The sequence below is a fragment of the Protopterus annectens genome, chromosome 1.part2, assembly GCF_019279795.1.
Source record: "Protopterus annectens isolate FY-2018-M chromosome 1.part2, PAN1.0, whole genome shotgun sequence".
Taxonomy (NCBI): domain Eukaryota; kingdom Metazoa; phylum Chordata; order Ceratodontiformes; family Protopteridae; genus Protopterus; species Protopterus annectens.
In genome coordinates, this window is record NC_056727.1 from 933,782,650 (window position 1) to 933,804,300 (window position 21,651).

The following is a 21,651-nucleotide window of genomic DNA, read 5'->3' on the forward strand; positions in this document are numbered from 1 at the left end:
AGACCGACACTCGCGGTCCGGTTTCGGCGAAACCACGGTAAAGCAAACCGCGAGTGTCTCGGTTTCGGCCGAAACAGAGAAAACTGCTCAAAGTACAGCTGAACCTATTCTTACAACTGAGGCCCCTGCTACAACTCTTGAATCGACCTCAGAAATTTTACCCACTACGGTGGTTGACTTATCAGACACCATCCCCTTGGATGTCTCTACCCCAGCACGTGGTGCTGCTAGGCCTCCAGCTGCCATGTCCATTAAGGGCTTCGCCAGGGCTAAAGCAGCCAAGATTACTAAATCAGTGCCTGTTAAACCCCCCACATCCAGGCCCTCTTCTAGTTCTCAAATGCTTTCTTTGGCAGAAGATTTAATTTCTTTAATTAGAGGATCTCAATCTCACCCAGACAGGGCCTCTCAGCCCCCAGAGAAGAGACCTAGGGCAGAGCCCCTGAGCCAGTGTCTTCTGATGATTCTGCTGATGAATCAGACATAACTGACCAGCCTGAGGCTCCCTTCTCCAATTTTGAAGATTCTGATGCTGAAGAATCCATTCCAGCTGCTTCCCCACCAGAAGAATTCTCCTTTGGAGAAACCTTGCATGCCATGAGAACAGTTCCAATGGCAGCAACAGGATTTTCAGACTCAGAAAAGACTTAGGACCTTTCTGCACCTCCCACAGCACAGGCCCTTAGCTATACCTCCTGTTCTCTCTGTGGTGGATGATGCTTTCAATGATGTTTGCTCCGCTCCAGATTCTTTACCCCAGCCCCTGCCATACCAGACAGATTTTACAGGGTGCCAGATACTCATCACCACCTTTACAAGGCCCCACTTGCAGACCCAGAAACTATATCCCAGGGTCCCAAGGCAGTAGCCGACCACAGCTAAAAACCCTATTCCTTCTGAAAGGGAAGCAAGGTCACTAGACAGATGGGGTAAAAGGTCTACACTTCAGCTACTCTCTCAGCTAGAGCTTTAAACTGTCAGTTTCACATGATACAATACCAAGAGTTTATGCTTGATCAGTTAACTAAAAAGCTAACCACTGATGAATCTCTTGATAAGAAATATGTATTAGAGATGGTAAATAACATACAACAGGTTAGCAACCATTCCTTAAAATGTGGCTATGATGCACTGGAGGCTTCATTTAGATCAGCCATGACAGGCACAGTGATAAGAAGGCATGCATGGCTAAAGGAACAAGCTTTACGGATCATGTTAAAGCTAAGTTGCTAGATGCTCCTATGGACAAGACAAGTTTGTTTGGTACACCTGCCCAGCAGGTTATGAAGAAAATGGAAGAAAAGGCAAAATCTGTTCAAACTGTTAAAGATTTCTTGCAGGTTCAACCCCAAGGTTTAGCAGGAACTGGCCTGCCAAAATTGGTCCTTTCCTGACTCCACAAAATTTCAAAGGGGCAGGAATAGGCGTTCCAGAGGCAGAAACCAATCCAGAGGAGGTGCCTACAGAGGGCGACAGTGGCAAGGTAACAACAGAGGCACAGACACAGCCACTGCCACTACATCAGCACAACCACAGTGACTTAATCCTAAATCCGCCTACCAGGGAACAAATAGCAGCTCCTCTAGGCGGAAAGTTAACCTTATTTTCAAAGAACTGGCACTACATAACAAAAGACAAGTGGATTTTACAAACCATAGATCAAGGTTACGGTTTCACTTCCACACTTTACCAGTCAAAGAGGAATGCCAAATCTACCTCCAAATCAAAAACAGAGGCTCTCCAGATAATGGAGTTAGCAAACATGAGAGCTGTGGAAAGAGTGCCAACAGCAGAACAAGGAAAGGGTTCTACTCCGGACTATTCCTAGTTCAAGAAAGGAAAAAAGTTGGAGACCAATTCTCGACCTGTCCACCTTAAATACATACATCATTGTCCCAAAATTCAAAATGCTGACCCTACAGCAACTTCTTCCCATGCTGGGCAAGGAGTCTTGGCTGGTAACTCTAGATCTCAAGGAGGCATACCTGCACGTCCCCATTCGACCAATCTGCAGAAGATACCTCAGATTTCTTGCAGGATCAGAGCACTATCAATTCTCAGCATTGCCCTTTGGCTTATCTACTGCGCCCAGAGTATTCACAAAATGCCTGGCATCAGTAATCGCCCATTGCAGACTACAGGAATTCAAATTTACCCATACCTGGGCGACTGCCTGCTACAAGGGACAACAAAAGCAAGCTGACAACAGATTTACAAAGGGTCATTTACTTGCTACAAGGACTGGGATACACAGTCAATTTACAAAAGTCAAGGCTGATACCATCCCAAACAAGGACATTCTTGGGCGGAATTGGACACAGTACAACAAATGGCATTCCTGACTACAGAAAAACAAAAGAACTTCCTCTTTACTTCTTGGCACTAACAAAACTGAACAAGTTAACAGCAAGAAAAGTTCTGCAGGCCTTGGGCTTCATGGCATCATGCATAATCTTGGTCCCATTTGCCAGACTACATATGAGGAAACTACAGTGGTACCTAAAGAATTTATGGTCCCAACACAGACACAGTCTAGAAACAGAAATCCCACTAATTCCATGCTTAAAACAGGAGTTCCTATGGTGGGCTCAGGCATGCCAGTCAAACCCAGGCCTACCCTTTCGCAGATGTCAACCAAGCCAGACCATCACAACAGGCGCTTCAGACCTAGGATGGGGGCCCACATGCTGGACAAATGCGTGCAAGGATTGTGGACACAGGATCAACTTCACCTGCATCAATCTAAAAGAAATGCTGGCAGTAAAACTGGCAATCCAAAAGTTCAAACCATTTCTCAAAGAGGGCCAGTTGATGATAAGGACAGACAACACCACAGTCATGTGGTACATCAACAAACAGGGAGGCACTCATTCATACCCCCTATGCAGAATGACCTTGGAGCTGTGGACCCTGGCACTCAGCTACAACATTCAATTACAGGCAATATTTGTACGGGGAAAGACAACACTCTGGCAGACATGTTAAGCAGAACCACTCCGGATGCCCACGAATGGAAGCTGCACCCGGACATCTTCAAGACCATCTCGAAGAAATGGGGAATGCCACAGATAGACCTATTCATCTCCTCTCAATCACCAGCTCAAAAATTCTGCACAAGGACATTCCACCCACTAGCATGGAAAGTGGACTCACTCTCCTTCAACTGGAAAGGCCTAACAGCATATGCATTCCCACCTCTTCCTTTGATACACAAGGTACTACTAAAAATCAAGGAAGAACGTCCAAGGATAATCCTGATAGCTCCAAACTGGCCAAGACAACACTGGTACCCACAACTGAAGAGCATGTCTCGGAACAATATGTGGCCAATACCCCTGATGCCTTTGATGTTAACTCAGAACAACTACAGCATCATACCTCCAAACCTAAAACTGCAACTGACTGCATGGAACATCACATAGCAGCAGCTAATCCAGAACTTTCCCAAAGAGTTAAAGACATTATTCTTGAAGCACGCAGACCTTCAACAAGAAGGAACTATGCTGGAAAATGGAAAAGGTTTGTCATTTGGAGTCTGGAAAGAGGAAAAGATGTGTCAAACATAGATATGCCTAACATTCTGGAGTATCTGGCGAACTTCTTCATTCAGGCCTGTCCTACTCCTCCATCAAGATACATGCATCAGCTATTTCAGCAGAATACAGCTTTGATCCACCTGTTTTTCACCCTTTGCTCAGGCAGTTCCTCAGAGGAATCATGTATGTAAAGGCTGTACCCAAACCACAATTACCAGCTTGGGATTTAAACTTTGTGCTAGAAAAGTTGACACTATCACCCTTTGAACCAGCAGCAACAGCAGACCTACAACACCTGTCATGGAAAACTGCTTTCCTACTGGCAATTACTTCAGCAAGGAGGGTTTCAGAACTACAGGCCTTAATGGCAGTGCAACCCTTCCTAATCTTCCACCAAGATAGAGTGTCCATGAGGACTAATCCTACATTTATGCCCAAGGTGGTATCCAGAGTGTCTTTAAACCAGGCAATCCACCTACCTACCTTCTTTCCCAACCCACAAAACAGAGGGGAAAGAATACTGCATACCTTGGATGTACATAGACAGCTACGCTACTACTTGGACAGAACAAAAATAGCAGAAAGACTGACCAACTTTTTGTAGCCTATGCAACAGGAAGGAAGGAAAAGCTATTTCCAAACAGACAATCTCCAAATGGATAGGAAATTGCAGAGGATACTGTTACTCGTTCCATGGAAAACCAATTCCACAGAACATAAGACCTCAGTCCACAAGGGCAACAGCCACTACCACAGCCTTCTTCGGTGGCAACCAAAGACATTATTGAGGCGGCTACTTGGACCTCCGTGCATACATTTGCCAAGCATTATAATTTGCCTCTATATTCCAGATCCCGAGCAGGGTTTGCCACTGCTGTACTGCAAGGGATCCTAAACACACCATAATCTACTTTTATCCTCCTCCCTAGTTGGCTATGGTATTCTACCCACTTGTTATGACTGCAGATGCATCCATGAAGGACATAGTACAGTTTTGTACCTACCATAAATGTAGATGTCCGGACTGGATAGCATCTGCAGTCAGATACCCTCCTCCTTCCTCTGTGGTACTCCTAGGGTGTTTACCCTCCTAATAGCTAGCTGTGGGGAGTCTTTTATGGTGTATTTGTTTGTATATATGTACATATATGCTTATTGCTGTGTTTACCTCTATCTATTTGGAAACATTGGCATCTATCCAAATTTTAGCCTGCAAGAGGGCTACTGGCATCTGGGGCAAGAAACACTGAGGAAAATGGCGTCGGCTGATGCTTTTATGCCGAAGACCAACAGAGATGGCGTCGGGTGGAGTGCGACATCAGCGAAGCGGACCGGACTTTGGAATCCGGCCGACTGCAGGGCTGCCTGACGACAGGACAACCCACTTGTTATGACTGCAGATGCTATCCAGTTCGGACATCTACATTTATGGTAGGTACAAAACTGTACTTTTCCCTCCCTCCTTCCCCTCTAGGGGTATTCTTTTATGGTGTATTTGCTTGCAACTACTGTTTTTTTTTTTTTTGATTATATTGCATTGCATTATTACCTAATTTTATGTATTGCCTTCCTTCTGGGGGCACCTGACATCTGGGGCAAGAAAAACTGAAGAAAATGGCGTCGGCTGGTTCTTTTATACCCCTGTCGCACTGACGTCAGGGAAGAACGACGACAACCGAAGCCAGACCTAGACTTTGGAATTCGGCCGACCGAGGACCCGCCTGACGGCAGGAGAACCCATATGTGAGGACTGCAGCTGTATTAGCACTCTAACATCTACATTTATGGTAGGTACAAAACTGTACTTTCCCAGACTTTCAGAGCATTAAACTCTTCAACCCACTTGCTTGCCTGCCAGCAAACCTTGCTTGAAAAGATGATGGCCATGGCAGAAGGGGATCACTGACCAGGATCTAAATCGGGAGATACTTAGAAGCGTGTTATCTTGTAGCTAAGGTTACCGGGGGAGTCTATGGACATGAAATGTAGTTTTGATACTAGGACTAAATCTTGCAGGTCAGTTCCAACAGACTGTACTTTCAGCACCTGCCTGGATGTTGATGACTGTTCCTTCCAGACCATATGAATGTGGATCTCCTTAGTGCACACTTAAACAAGGATCTCCTCTTCTCACCTCCCTGTTGAGTGTCTTCAAATGAATGGAAGAGAAAGACAAGACACTATGCAAACATTAATTTTTTTTCAATCCCGGGTACCAAAGTTTAACTGAAACTACCCTATCAAGTGATGATTTTTGTAGCCTACGAAAGAGAAAAGAGGGTAAGGGGTAGAACGCCAAATTTCGGAGAGAGTGGCAGAAGAGATAGCTGTAAGGGGTAGAAGGCCAAATTTAGGAGAGTGGCGGAAGAGAAGCTGCAAGTCATAAGCAAACAGCTATGACTTTGCTTGGCTGAATACCCCCCCCCCCCCCCCCAAATAATAAAAAAAAAAAATCTCAAATATAACTTGGGAAGTTCCAGAAATAAAGGGGTATATATTGCAACTTCAAACAGCCCAAAGTTTGGGAATACAGCCTCAGTATTCATATACTAAAAGAACAGGAACAGATGGCCGGAGAAGATACCTGTACTGGTTCTCTGAAGATTGAATTCATTCCTAAAAATCCAAGAATTTAAGACCCAACAAGGCATTCTGCTTCTCTCCCTGTAGGCCTTTCTGGTTACAGTGGCCTAAAGGATACATGGCTGTGTATTCTTATTGCCAGGGCCCAAATCTCCAGCTCTGTTTGGGTGTTTTCTTGAACTTTGCTTTTGTATCCATGTAGGATCACTAAGAATTCAAGACACACTGAATCAAAACACGAAAAAATAAACTCATAGCTTTGAAACAAATTATGGCTCTTATACTTGTTCTAAGAGCAGCCAGACAGATTTGGGCACAGGAAACCCTCCAAAACATTATTGGCAATAAAAATGTCATGTGATATCTAAACAAGCAAATGGGGGGGGGGTCATTCCTGCACTCAGGAAAATTATATTCCATCCCTAGAAAAGTTAGTGGCAGACTGCATAGATCACAGAAAATCAACTCAAATGGATATTGAGTAATTTAATTTGTACTATATTTAATCAGCAAATGGCGTGCCAGGAGTAAAATTGACTTCAGAGGAGAAAGGACAGCTTAGAAAGTAGTGTTGCAGAACAGCTCAGGCAGGTTGGAAAATGGGTGCACTCTCCCCAAAAATGGAAACGTCTGTTTCTCAGTGAAGGACTTGCAGGTTGGGTTACATTAACAGCCCTAGCCCTCAGCCAGAGTAGTGCCACAAGGTGGAAACTCAAAGTTCACCACTGTTGAGCGCATCCTTGAAGAGCAAGGTATGCTATACGTGTCCTTCCTAGGGACTGGCAGTGAGGGGTCCTGAGGATGTACACCCCTTCTTTCTACCATGGGATTATCTGCTGGTTGTACGTGCTGTGCAGCTCCAGTTATTTGGCTGAATTTTAAAGACCAATCAACCATATATCCCAGGAAGTGGTGGTTACATTTACCCAGACCTAGGAAGAGAATACTCAAGACTCTTTTTTCACTTGTTGGGGTACCAATTACTTAGCAAATTCAGTGCCGCTTCATCCTCAAGACATCTATCCAAAGCCCTGAAATATCTGTCTAAATCCATTATTTCCAAGGATCATTTACTGAATTTATGTAATGTTGGTTTGATAATGTATATAAAAAATGTGATTTATAATGTTTGTAAATGTGAACATGATGTTATGGTTTGATTACTTTTATATGAAGGTAAGTTTGCCTGTTTCACAAGTGATAATTCAATAACAGTGTTTTTTTAGATAATTCAATAAAGGTGTTCAAGTCATTTACTGCACATGCTAACACAGAACAAAATACTCAATGGGACTTGGTTGCTTAATTTATAAGTTTGAGCATGTCCTTTCAATCCGTTTAGCTACTGGATTTGTCCCTGAGCGGTGCACTGCAGTGGTGGTGCCCCAACATAAAGGACGGCCTTTCAAGTTGCCCAAGTAATTACAGACCTATAAGCCTTCTCTGCAAAGCCATAGGAACACATATAGTCGAACTCCTAAACTATAATATCTAGACTTTATTAGAATTTATCCTCAGCTGTTAGGTTTTGTCAAGGGTAGACTGGGTCTGTTGAATATGGTAAAGTACTTTGAAAGGCTTACTCACTGTAGACTGTTGCCATTAATATCCTGAGCTGGCCAAGGCCTTTGGCACCATTCCCTATGTTGACATTGTACAGAATCTAAATGCTTAAAGAAATCAACCCATATGTGGCAAAATGAAAGACAAAGCACACAATACGAATTGTAGGTGCCTCATCAGAATGTATGGAAGTGATCAGTGGTGTCCCTCAAGGCTCAATGCTGGGGACCTCTCATTTTTTGCATTGACTTCTCGGATCTACATGGAGAGAGCCAAGGCTTCTGGCTGAGAAAGTTGACCTCTGACACTGAAACACTTCAGCATGAACTCTCCCTAGCAGACTCTTGGTGTACTTAAAATAGGCTCAGAGTAAATGCTAAAAAGTCTACTATCATCACTTTGGTAAGCAACCCCTCCCCCATCATACTATATAGAAGATGCACCACTGCAAAAAGTAAATGGAGTCTGAGACCTTGATACTTGGTTGATAATTACCTTTCTTTTGACAGTTCTGTGACAGTGTTGTCAGGAAATCCATTTAACACAGCTAATTGCCTAAGGAATATCCTTTAGGATTAAAAATAAAATCCCTTCCTTATACTCTGCATTGGTCAGACCATTCGTAGAGTACACACCTACTTTGGGGTATATCACACAATTAGACCCTAAAGGTCCCTAACAATAAAGATCACATGCCTTGCATCTCTGAGCTGTTAAGAGGCTGGAAGCTTTGTCCGTTTATTCAGTGTCATACAGACTTGTAAGAGGTCTTTTTTTGTTTTCTGTTCCATTAGAGTCTGGTTGCCCTAGATCTCTTTAATCTTCAATTCCAGTCTCCACCAATCCTAGAACCAGTGACCTAAATTTCTACCAACGAATAAATAAAATGTTGCCAGGGCAACTTCGTAATGAAGTACCTCCCAAACCTTTGAAATGGCGCCCCCCAGCATATTGAGCACTACAACTCTGTTTTCCCTTAAATGCAATGTAGATGACTGGTTGAGTGTCCATAAAGTTACTCCATGCGTGACTGGGGCAGGTGATCGGTACAGAGATGATGAACGCAACCATAGAGCCCATGAGAGAGGATGGACATTAGCTGTTATGTGATTAAACGTGCCTATTTTGTCCTTGTTGGCCCTCTCACTACTTGCATTGTCCTTTCCTTACAGATTTTTTTTTTTATTTGTTTAGTTCTGGCATGATGTTGGTGTGAGAATGTTATATGCTTGCCTTTATTTATCTCGTATTTTAGCCTGTTTCTCTTAAATTTATGGCTTTCTGGCAAAGCCCCAAGGATTGAAGTCACTAAATAAAACACATTTGACTAAATTGCACACATTTCACTTTCATGAAGCAACTGGAATGTCCGCAAAGGTTCCTTTCAGAAAGAATACAGGGAGTAAATGCACTGTCCTACTGTGATTGCCTGAAAGCCCTGTCGCTTTAATCTGCACCATACAGACTTCTGTATCCCTGGACCATTTTGATGAACCTTTTGCACATCTGCAAGCCACAGAGCATCAGAACTACTAGATTAAAAGTACTAAATTTTGCTTGCAAGATTAATAGGACATGTTGGAGAGCCAGATACGTTTCTCAGAGAATTCCCATTCTCTGGAACATATGCTCCCTGTCCATGTGGAGCAGAGTTCCTTCCTATTACTATTTAAGCACAACTTGGACCAGTGGGTGGTTAATCGGAAATTCACCCCTGGTCTGTTTCTGATGGACAGAGGCTGTCAGTAAATTGCACTCTATAAATCAAATGTAAATCAAATTTGTGGGTCACATTTGTGTTGCACGGCAAGGCTTTTAAGGACCCTATGAATCTTCAGAGTTTATATACTTGAAACAGTGGATGTGAACACAAAACCTGTTATAGCAACTTTCTAAGCCTAAGAGCAATATTGAAAATCCAAACCTATTTTTGGGCCTTTGCCCTGTCCCCTCATTATTTTAGGCTTTGTCGAGATTTCTTGCACTAAGAGGTTGAGAAGTATGGCTACAGGTTGTGTGTCAGTGTATATACTGGAATGCATTAAATTGCATCTTGGGTAATGTGTGTGAACTGCTGTGTGTTCCTGTTATTTGTGACCACTGTATATTGACTGAATCATGAAATCCATGTCAGTCTAAAAAGACGCATTACCAGCTTGTAGTTTGGCAGAGACATATCCATATTTTTCTATGTATTCATTTGTGATTTTTTTCTCATTATGGTACTGTTATGAAGGGCCTGGATAGAACCCAGGTGTAGAGATGTATGCTGGTAGGACCTTATTTGACCTTTTGTGCGGAGAAGTAAGTGGTAACTAGTTCATTAAGAACTTTTTTCCCAGGTATGCAATGTATAGTTGTATAGAGCTTTCAACTGTTTAAATGTCTAGGTGTATCCTTGTATATCCACTGTGTGTCTGAACATTCATGCAGATTTTTAACAGTAGTTTTTTAAAGTTGGTATATCTGTTTAAAAAAAAGTATTCCTTCTCCTACAGGGTTCTATGCCTTTTTGATCACTTCAGCTGCTGTTGGAACTGCTGTTTACTACAAGATTGATTTACTTTACATCTATGACCACTTCATCCAGTTTGCTGCCACTGCAACAGTATTCTCACTGCTGCTTAGCATTTACTTGTACATACGTGCTCGAAGAGTACCCAGTGATGAATTGGCCCCTGGTGGAAACTCTGGTAAGGTGCATTTGAACTTTGTCCGTTGTAGGAAGATGGAAGTACACCCTTGAAAACATACTATTTTATTATTGTATACATTTATTTAATCATTCTTTTAAGTATGATCATTAAATATTCTTTCAGGTATGACTTTTACAGTAGTACAACATGTGGACCCTCTCTTACTGAGGTGGTTATTCTTTCACTTTTTTAGAATTATGTTCCCTCTAGCATAATCTTGTAGTTTTATACTTGTCCATCATTGATGATGGGCTGGTACATGTCTGTATAGTGTTATACCATCTTCAGTTCTTTTTGCCACTTGAATAAGTTACTTATACTTTGGTTCTGCACAATCTAATGGTATAGGGAACCATCCATCCTGTCCCATTCTCTCAGGAAACGAGTTTTTTTTTCCAGGATGTTTTTGGTTGCCAGGAGGGAGGGGTTACAGACGCCAGTTTAGGCACCAGTTTTCTGCGGTTGTACTTCGCTATGCAGGAGGCCAGAAAACCCACTACTAAAAAAAAATCATATGTGACTAAATGGAAAAGGCTATTTGGTGTCTCAAGCATGACCTAGACCCTTTTTCTCTGGTAGTTCCTACGGTCCTTTTTGTACGAGTTGCTCAGTTATGATTTGACATATAAAATAAGTTAATTTGTCAGACATTTCTGCTTCTCTGCCTCAGAGTCTACCTTTGGCTACTAGTTTTGAAGTCAAATAATTTTTAAAATGTGTCCTTCATAGTTATTCAAGAAAGTCTCCTTGGAACCTTAATTTTATGCTTGAGAAATTGACCCAGTCTCCTTTTGAGCCTGCAGTTGTTTCTTCCCTACAACATTGCACTTGAAAACTGTACTGTTGGTTGCTCTTAATACCAAGAGGGTCTATGGCGGTTCCACCTTTTTTGTTTTTCACAAGGATAGAGTCTCTCTTACAAATTCATTTATGCCTAAGGTGGTTAATGGTATGTCCTTGAGTCAGTCTGTTCATTTTCTCCACAGAATCTTCGTGAAAGGGTTCTTCACACCTTGGAGTTATACTTAGCAGCTTTCATCTTTCGTTTGTGCTCATTCTACCAGGGCAAGGGCCCTCTTGTGCTTTTTTCAAGGGTCTTTGTACTAGATCCATCATGGGAAATGCTACGTGGTTTTCTGTTCACACTTTTGTTGGATGTCATTTCTAGGGCCAGGGTGGATTTTGCTAGGGCCATCCTTCACTGGTGTTTGGAGGGGTCTTCAGTGGCCTCCCTCCTCCCTTATTTTACAGTAGCCTTTATGCTTTGCCAAGTGTAGAGTACTGCATCAGTGATGAGGAAGGACACAGTATAGTTCTGTAAGATCTTACCGTAACAGTAGATGCCCCACTGTTGCAGTACCCTGTCACTGTCCCCACCTCCTGTTATTTTAGTTGCTCTCTTGACTGAGGGATCTTTTCTCTCTCTTTTCCTTCCTTTTATGTGTTACTTTCTTCTCGAGTTGCTCCCCTTCTTGTGAGGCACTTCAGTTCTGAAGATTAGGTGCTTGTACGTCACATATGTACCTTATGACTTGCACGTAGGACATGCATCTGATGTGTGGTACCCAAAACATGTAAAGTCTTTGGTATGCTGGTCTGGCATTCAGCTATACTCTTTAGGATATCCCAGGAGTAAAGAATACTGCTGTAGTGAAAAGGAGTAAAGAATACTGCTGTAGTGAAAAGGAGTAAAGAATACTGCTGTAGTGAAAAGTAGGACATCTCCTGTTATGGTAGGGTTTTGAACAACTGTACTGTGTCAGTTGGTAGCAGCAGTGCACAGTCAAGAAGCATAAGGAGGCTTCTGCGGTGCCCTTAAGGCACCTAATGCTGTCAAATTGGCTGCAAAGAAGGTGACAGATTATTGAGCCACATTGTCATTAAGAGAGTAGAGGATTAGGGCTACTTGTAGGTTTGGAGGGAAACTGCTGTGACAGTTTCACAACAGCAGCAGTCACAGATCAGTGGCAGGGCCTAAAGATTAAAACGTTATCCTCTTCTACTTATAGCAATAATAACAAATTATGCTTTTCAGCTCTTCCTACAAATCAGCTAGACTTAATCCCTTTGCATTCAGTAATCCTACGAAAATCCAGTGCTTGAACCTTTGGTCATAACCTCTACTTAAAAGTTGAAATAACTTGAGTATCAAGAAGGAAGACTATGGGAGACTTGGGGAGAGGTAATGTGAGCCTTAAACACTTCTTCTACCTCCTCTTCATCAACTGGCGAATTAACCTTGAAGGGTTTTAATTTATGGAGGGAGTATTCTCTCAATGTATATTGAACAATCATCTCCTACACAAGTAAAGATAGTGTCAAAGTAAGGAGTTGAAAGTTATTGTTAACCATTTGTTTATTTCTAGGCACTCCAGAGGGCTCACTTCACTTGCAGAAGTGCATTTACTTACGTACGACTCCTTTAGTTTACTGAAGATTACCCAAAGACTGTTGTATGGTGACAAAGGATGTGTGACTACCTTCTGCAGGTCACCAGTATACTTTAGTCATTTTCTCTGCTACTAGCTCTGTTTGTTGGAGACTAATGGAGGATTCCTACAAAGTAATTAATAGACTAGTTAAAGAAGCTACAGTATCTACAGTGCCCCAGCAGGTGACATCAGCCCCATTTCCCTGATTTTTTTTTTGTTTGACTAATGAAAGTCATTTGGTGCAACAGTATCAGTCATGAAGACTTTCCAGGGCCTGTCGCACTTGGCTAAAGTTGTAACTTTGTCTAAAGGAACCAAAACTAGTACTTAATGTATGACTTAGAATTCTGTTTGTGGCATTCATCTCGTATGTTACTTTTGTGTCTTGTGGCCTTTCCAGCTGTTCACAAACTGTGGGCATTGCTACCCTCATTCTGTCCTCTAGCAGCAATAAGGAATTGGAATGTTTGAAAAAAATTGCTATAAATGTCTGTATGCCCAACTGTATTAGACATCATGTGATTGCTACAGGAGATGACCTCTGCATATGCTCCTGCAGGCGCTTGAGGATCAGCCATATAGTTTAAATGAAATTAAAAGAACTACCACTAACTGTTTTCACTGGAAAACAAATGAGTATTTTTATTTTATGCTGTCATATGCAGAGTCATGGTACTGGGATATTGGTTTTTGACATAGGCAGTACTTATATTGGCATTAATTGTTAGGGATACATTTTCACTGAACTTGTGCTGTAGACCTGACTAGGCTCAGACATGCATGGCCCCGTAGATGCCAGTCAATTTGAATAGCGCTATCTGTGACTGTATGCCCACCTTAGGGATACCTGTCCAGCAGGTATCTGCCTTGTTTTTGTTACTGTCATTTTAAGGAGAAATACATGTTGGCATGGCAAAGGACTCCCAGAGGTGATTCCTTTGGGGGAAGAACTCAATTTAATGCAATTAAGAAAGCATTTTAAATGCATTTCTAAAGCACATTTTTTACTCGCATAAGCAATACTTTAATCTGTTGAGCATTGATGGACTAAAAATTATTACTGTTCCAGTGATGATCTTCGTATTTCACTGTTGCAGTCATCACATTTGGGTTATCTGCCTGCAGGTAGCCCTCAGCCGGCCTGAATACCAGAGTCTTGGGATTTCTACGTTGGATGCTGTCGCTTCTTCCATGACGTCAGGTCGTCAGGGGTATAAAACATGCAGCCGATGCCATTACATCAGTCTTTCTTGCGGTACGGTGCCTGAAGCAGAAGCAGTTCAGAAGTGCCGGTCGGCCGACTCCTGAAATTTTCATTTTCGAGTTTCAGACCTGAAGTCTTCTAAAATATAAGTACCCCGTTGGGGATCCTTTTTTCTTGCTCTAACCGATGTCAGAAAAAAATTAATAATTGTCTTGCCTGTGGAAAGCAAATACCTCATAGAGATTTTTATTCTTACTGCGTCACCTGATTCAGCCCAGACCACTACGTCCCTCGCTGTCAGTTTTTGTTCAATACCCAAACTATTCATCGGGCTATTTTTGTAACTAAATACTTTCGCTCTCTATCTCCGTACTCCGAAATGGCTTAGTTAAGCCATCTGACTACCGATCTTCTGAAAAACTGTAAGGATAAAGACAGAGACAGACTGCATAGGTCTACAGCTGCAGACAACGCTACTGTTAAGCTAGTCGCCGGTCTGCCTGTACTCAGTGAGACACGTTCGCAGCCCCTGATACCCGCTTCTACAGATTCACAGGCTTCTGAGACGCATTCAGAGTCCGGTATGCCGCGAGATGCTTCGACTATGGAATCTGCGGATGTCTCTACCTTGGATGGATCCAGAGCTGCTGTGCAGGCACTGGCTTCTGAGGGTGTATTCAGGCCTACCGATTTTCATATTAAACAGACTTCATTTCAAGGCAAAAGGTACCAAATTCCTCAGGCCTAAAATTTGCACTACGCCTAGGAAACGGGCGACCAAAGCGCATTCTCAGACCCACAATCCTCAAAAACAAATAATTAGAATGGCTGAAGAGCTTATTACCTTAATTAGGGGAAGCCAGCCTTCCCCCTCTAAGAGAAAAACGACCAGCCAGTAAATCCACCAGAATTTATTTAAAACTTGAGAAACTGTTCTCTGTCTCGGCTCAACACAAAAGCCTTCAAGGAGTAAAAACAGCTTTTGACAAAGGAATCTCTGTATATTTTGAAATTTACCACTTTACACCCATATGGGCTTAATGAAGAGTTAAATTGGAAATATCTTTGATTGTTTAATTATATTGAACATAGTATTAGAGACAAATTTTCTGTAATGCTTTTACTTTTTGAAGGCTTTTTGTGTTGAGCTGAGACGTTGGAGAACAGTTTCTCAAGTTTTAAGTAAATTCTGGTGGATTTACTGGCTGGTCGTTTTTCTTTTTCCTTTTTCGGGTTGGTGTTTCCCCCTCTAAGAGACCTAGAACTGATTTTCCTTCTGATTCGTCTGATCAGGAATCTGATATCTTTGTTCCTTCTGACTACCAAGACCATACCCTTATCTACCTAATGAGGATTCTGATGCAGAAGACTCCATTCCCTCTGCTTCCCCTCCAGAAGATTTTTCTTTTGGTGAAACCTTGCATACTCTTAGGGAGCATTTCCGCTGGGAAAGCTAAGGCTATTCTCAGTCCAAAAAGATACTCAGGGAATTTTTAAACCTGCCTCAGCTCAGACCTCTAGCTATCCCTCCTGTTCTGGAGATTGTAGATTGTTTTCTTGGAATCCAGCCCTTCCCCGGATACTTTGCCTCTGGCTCCCAGGAAACCTCACGGGTACTATAGAGTACCTGACTCTCTCAAATTCCTTTTCACGAATCCTACTGCAGATCCAGAGACCATTTCCTCAAGGACCAAAAGGCATTAAGGTTACTACTGCCAAAAATCCTGCCACTTCTGACAGGGATAATAGGGCTTTAGACAGATGGAGTAAGAAGGTATACACCACTGCTACGCTGGCCGTTAGGGCTTTAAATTGCCAGTTTCATATGTTAAAGTAGCAGCATGTTATGGGGCTAATTAAACAAAGTGTTGGTTCCTGACTCTGCAGAACACAAAGATTTACAAGATTTAATGCATTCTGCTGACCAAGTTGGTAAACATACTTGATGCTTTAGAAGCATCTTGCAGGGCTGCTGTCACTGGGTCTGTACTTAGGAGGCATGCTTGGCTTAAGGAACAAAACTTGCCAGATCATGTAAAAGTAAAATTACTGGATGCACCCTTAAACCAAGAGTGCCCATTTGGCAATAAAGCAGAAGTCCTCCTCAAAAGGATGGAGGAAAAAGCTAAATCTATGCAAACTGTTAAAAGATTTCTTACAAGTACAGCCACCTAGATTCAGTAGGCACTGGCCTTCAAGTCCTTTCCGGTCCCTTCCAGGCCTTAGTCCAAACCCAGGGGCAGCAGACCACCAAGAATTCAGTCTCAGGTTATGCACAGATCTAAGCAGTGGGGTGCTCCTGCGTCCAAAACAGGGAGTAGTAAGCCACCCCCCATGGTACAATTGCACAATGACTTATCCTTAATTTCTCCAAGCCTTGCTCAACTACTTGCACCTTTAGGAGGAAAACTTGCCCTGCATGCAAAAAACTGGGAATACATTACCCAAGACAAATGGGTTTTAAGCAGTTCCCCTAGGATACAGATTCCACTTCCACTCACAACCCTGAGTGGATGGCCAGACCTCCCCCCAAACCAGTGGGCGGAGGCCCAAAACAAGTATTTTCTCTCCTCAGCATCAAGGCTGTTCAACCAGTCCCAGCAGAACAAAGGGGACAAAGCTTTTATTCAAGACTGTTCCTGGTTCCCAGAAAAGAAAACTCCTGGCGTCCTACCCTCAATCTGTCCATTCTCAACACCTTTCTGGTGGTTCCAAAATTCAAAATGCTAACTCTCCAACAGCTGCTTCCAATGCTAGCCAAGGATGCCTGGCTGGCAACCCTAGACTTAAAAGAAGCTTACCTGCACATCCCCATAACGGAATTTTGCAGGAAATACCTACGCTTCAGGTTAGGCTCTATGCACTATCAGTTCTCTGCACTTCCCTTTAGCTTATCTACTGCGCCCAGGATATTCACAAAGTGCCTGGCTCCAGCCATTGCAATCAGAGAAGTATTCAGATTTACCCATACTTGGACGATTGCATGATTCATGTGGAAAGTCAGGGCTTGCTATTACAACACCTGGAATTTGTAAAGAGACTTCTAACTTCACTGGGGTACACCATCAACAAAAAGAAGTCACACCTAGTACCCTGCCAACAGATTGTATTCCTGGGAGCAAGCTTGAACACAACTTCCCAGATGGCATTCCTCACTCAAGAGAAACTAATTTATTTGACCATCTACTTCAACTTACAGGCCACAAAAACCTAGCTATATGCAAGGAAAATACTGCAAGCTGTGGGGTTCATGGCCTCTTGCATTCTGTTAATTCCATATGCAAGACTGTATATGAGGAAACTTCAATGGTATCTAGAAAGTCTATGGTGTCAACATTCTCAGGACCTGGAAACAATAATTCCTATCATTCCTTGTCTAAGGGCAAAGTTCCTTTGGTGGGCAGAGGCCTGCAACCACAACAAGGGACTCTTTCATTCTACCCCCTGCCACCCAAACCCTAACAGATGCATAAGGCTATGCATGGGGTCTCACTTGGCAGGGCAGTGCATTCATGACAAATGGAACCCAAAGCAGATGCACCTGCATATCAATCGGAAAGAAATGTTAGCTGTACAGAATGCTCTGATAGCCTTCAAAGATCTTATTCTTCCAGGATGACTATTGCTAAAGATGGACAACACCACAGTTATGTGGTACATAAACAAGCAGGGGGGAACCCATTCCTTCCCACTCTGCAGACTAGCCATGGCTCTGTGGAACACAGCCTTGAGCAACCAAGTACACCTGCAAGCTCAATTCCTGTCAGGCAAACTAAATTCACTGGCAGACGACTTGAGCAGAAATCTCATGGACCCACATGAGTGGAAACTGGAACACAGAATATTCAAGCTTTAGAGGAACAGATGGGGGACACCAGAGGTGGACCGGTTTGCTTCCCCTCAGAACTATCATTTGAACAAATACTGCACCAGAACTCCCTACAGTCATGCATAGAAAGTGGATGTCCTGTCCTTTACCTGGGAAAGCCTCTCAGTCTATGCCTTTCCCCCTCTCTGCCTCTCCTCTCCAAGGTTCTACTAAAGATCAAAGAGGACAAGCCAAGGGCAATCCTGATTGCACCAGACTGGCCATGCCAGCACTGGTACCCTCTTTTGCGCAGTCTGACAGTGCTACAACCATGGCACCTGCCTCAGGGTTCCTATCAGCAGACCGAAGATGCATGTTTTCGAATGCGGCTTGGTCGAACTGACAAAACCGAAACTGCAAAATATCGAAGCGACATGTAAGCGAATTCTTTCCCCTGGGAAAGAATATGCATAGCTGCTTTGGTACATTGCCGTTTTCGGCACTGTAGTGCGGTCTCGGAATTGGTATATTTAAGTAGGGAAGTGGGGGGGGGCGAAGCCCCCCACTTAATCTCATGTTTTCATGTGCTTACTTTTTTTTTTGTTGGAACAGCAACTTTTTTCCCTTGGAAAAAAATTGCTGTTCTGACAGTTCGGTTTTGTAAGCTTTCGCTTACATGGGGTCGATTAATCACAGTTTGTTTACCTAAGCGTTCGCTGATCTAATATAGACCCCCTGCCTCAGACCCCTTCCCTGCTGTCTCAGCAGGTGGGCCAGATTCTGCACCCTCAGCTTAAAGCCTGGCTAATCCCCTGAGCTCACCGCTAGCAACCCTCAGTAAGCAGGCGCTGGATGTCATTCTTGAAACAAGAGGCCTAGTACTAGGAAATCCTATTTAGAAAAGTGGAAAAGATACTGTTCTTGGAGCCAGTCTCATGGGATGGGCACAACGGTGCCCAGCTTACCTCATGTACTAGATTACTTAACAGAAATACTCCACAAGGGCCTGTCCTTCAATTCAATTAAAATTCATGCCTCAGCCATCTCAGCTCATTATAATACTGTGCACCCCCTCTTCTCTCATCCTCTGGTGAAACAGTTCCTTAAAGGGGCCAAAAATTTAAGGCACTCCAGGAGAGCTTCCACTCCAGCCTGGGACCTTAACTTTGTATTGGAAAAGCTTAATCTTCCCCCCTTTGAGTTGGCAGCTATAGCAGAGTTGAAATTTCTCTCTTGGAAAACAGCTTTACTTCTAGCCATCATTTCAGCAAGTAGAGTATCTGAACTGCAGGCACTTATGGCAGTGGGAACCCTTCATTATCTTCCATGCGGACAGGGTTTCACTCAGGACTTAACCCATCTTTTATGTCCAAGGGTGGTGTCTAGTGTGGCTTTAAACCAGTCCGTTCATTTCCCTACCTTTTTCCCTAATCCTCAGAATAAAGGGTAAAGGATACTGCATCCTCTGGACGTGCACAGTTTAGATTCTATTTGGACAGGACTAAGCCTCTCAGAAAATCTGACCAGCCGCTAGTCAGCTTTGCTGCAGGGCCAGAGAGGAAGGCCATTTCAAAACAATTAATTTCCAAATGGATAGCACACTGCATCCATTTCTGCTATAAGCACCATGGAAAATCTACCCCACAAGGGGATAAGAACACATTCCACTAGGGCTACATCTACCTCTACGGCATTTCTGAGAGGAGTACCTACCAGGGGCATCCTGGAAGCTGCAACCTGGAGCTCTGTACACATTTTCACCAAACATTACCACTTGCCTATCTTTTCTAAATCCAGAGCTGCATTTGCCACAGCAGTCTTAAAGAACCTGATTGCCAGCCCTAATGCTTCTTAATCTAACTCCACCCTTCCTTAGCTTTGGGAATCAACCTAAATGTGATGACTGTAACAGTGAAACACGAAGAACATAGTACAGTTGTGTGCACTTAACATAAATGTAGATGTTAGAGTGTATTCACTGTTGCAGTCCTGGTTACCCTCCCTCCAGCCCCCTGATTGTCTTTGCTTTCACCTATCCTTTTTGTTTTGGCATGTCTTGTACTATGTGTATTTGCTTTTAGCTGGGGGTGTTCCACACAATATAATTGCTTCATATTGTGGGGGCACCTGACATCTGGGGCAAGAAAAACTGTAATGGCGTCTGCTGCATGTTTTATACCCCTGACGACCTGACGTCATGGAAGAAGCGACAGCATCCAATGCAGAAATCCCAGGACTCTGGTATTCAGGCCCGCTGAGGGCTACCTGCAGGCAGATGATCCAAATGTAATTACTGCAACAGTGAATACACTTGAACATCTACATTTATGGAAAGTGTACGCAATGGTACTATCTTTCAGTTGTTTGAAGATGCCTTGGGTGCTTTACCAAAACCCAGTCCCATCTCCTCCGTCCAGAAAACTGGATATGTTTTACCAGGTGGAAGAGAAAGCAAATTGCATTGATCCTGATGTTTTGTCTGAATGCTATTAAGATCTCTGTAGTTAACTCATTGTTCGCCTTCTGCCAAGTAATAAAGCAAATTGATGGACAGGTCCCAGCAAGAAGGCTCATACTTTAGCCTGCTTTGGGATTTATGACTCCACCTGATGGATACACGTGCTATAGTACCAAGGCGATATTAGATGACTAAAGGACGTGATATAACCTTAAGGCAAATCTATCTTTAGGGTTTTAATTCATCTTTAAAGGTAGGCAACTTAAAAGTTGTCATGACACTATTGGCTAGCCCAGCTGCTTCTGGCATAGTGCTTGGGTGGATTTGCCATATTAGAATCCAAACCCTTCAAGATGTCAAGTGAGTAGTTTTTATTTCCTATTTAAATAGCTCTTGTTTGGTAGTCCTTCCCAAGAAGTTTGTAATATGATGGAAAAGACCATAACTGCCTGGATTAGGGAAGCAGTTGATTCACTTCCCTGTCTTATATGGTGTAAAACATTTTGTCATGGAATCTCTGATATCCAAATTCCTTGTAAGAGGACTACATTTTGTTAATTGATTTATTAAATCTGTTTCCAGCAAAACATTTTTGCAAGAAAGCTCGTATTCTTCAGTCAGTGAAAAGATTTGTGGAAAAATGAATCTAGTCTAAGTTTACAAAGAAGGTAGATGGTGCAATATTCATTATAAAAATCTTGGAATATGTAAAATGGCTGTGCTGCTTGGAAGTATTATGCAAGTTGAGATTTGCATCACTTAAGCAAACCTGTTTTTCTAAAAGACATGTACCCCCCCCCCCTGTCAAGTAAGTATAATTTGTTCTTTGTTTGAGACAAATCGCACAGTCGTTGTAGTTATTGAAGTCAGAGAGGAAAGCAAAACTAAAGCATCTGTTGTAATGCCTGAAAGATGTTCTAGGTGGAATGAAATATTTAAATTTGATCAGTTTGTTTCTTGACAAGTTTATTTTTTAATTTCAGACATTCTCAAGGTCATGGTCTGTATTCTCCTCTGTCCTTTTCCCAATTTTTCAAGATTTTAAGTTAAAACCTAGGTTTTCCATGACCATGTAGAATTTAAGCCATGCACCAGTTTCAGTAATCCATATTATCCATATCTCAAAGCATTGTTAACCTTCATAATATATTTGATAATGTATTAATCTATGTTCATTTTGAATCCAAATTAGTATTATATGTGCATCTGTTACAGCCAAGTTGAGGGATTATTTTTTGAAGTAAGGTTTCATACATAAAAGACCGAGAAACAGATGAAGGCTAAGTTTAATAAAATTCAGTATTTGAAAAAAACATTTAAATTTGACTAAAGCTTACAGTCACAGCTTCATAAGTTTGGTGACTGTGTTCA

The 21,651-nt window shown here is 42.5% G+C and overlaps 1 protein-coding gene across 4 annotated transcripts in view; it reads left to right on the forward strand.

Annotated features, from left to right (window-relative positions):
- The window catches only part of LBR (lamin B receptor), a 962,918-nt gene that overhangs the window by 534,005 nt on the left and 407,262 nt on the right, over nt 1-21,651 (forward strand). For all 4 annotated transcript variants that reach the window (XM_044059838.1, XM_044059844.1, XM_044059847.1 and 1 more), the window contains one exon: nt 10,181-10,375. In XM_044059838.1, the coding sequence (XP_043915773.1) occupies nt 10,181-10,375 (195 nt within the window). The remainder of the gene's footprint in view (nt 1-10,180; nt 10,376-21,651) is intronic.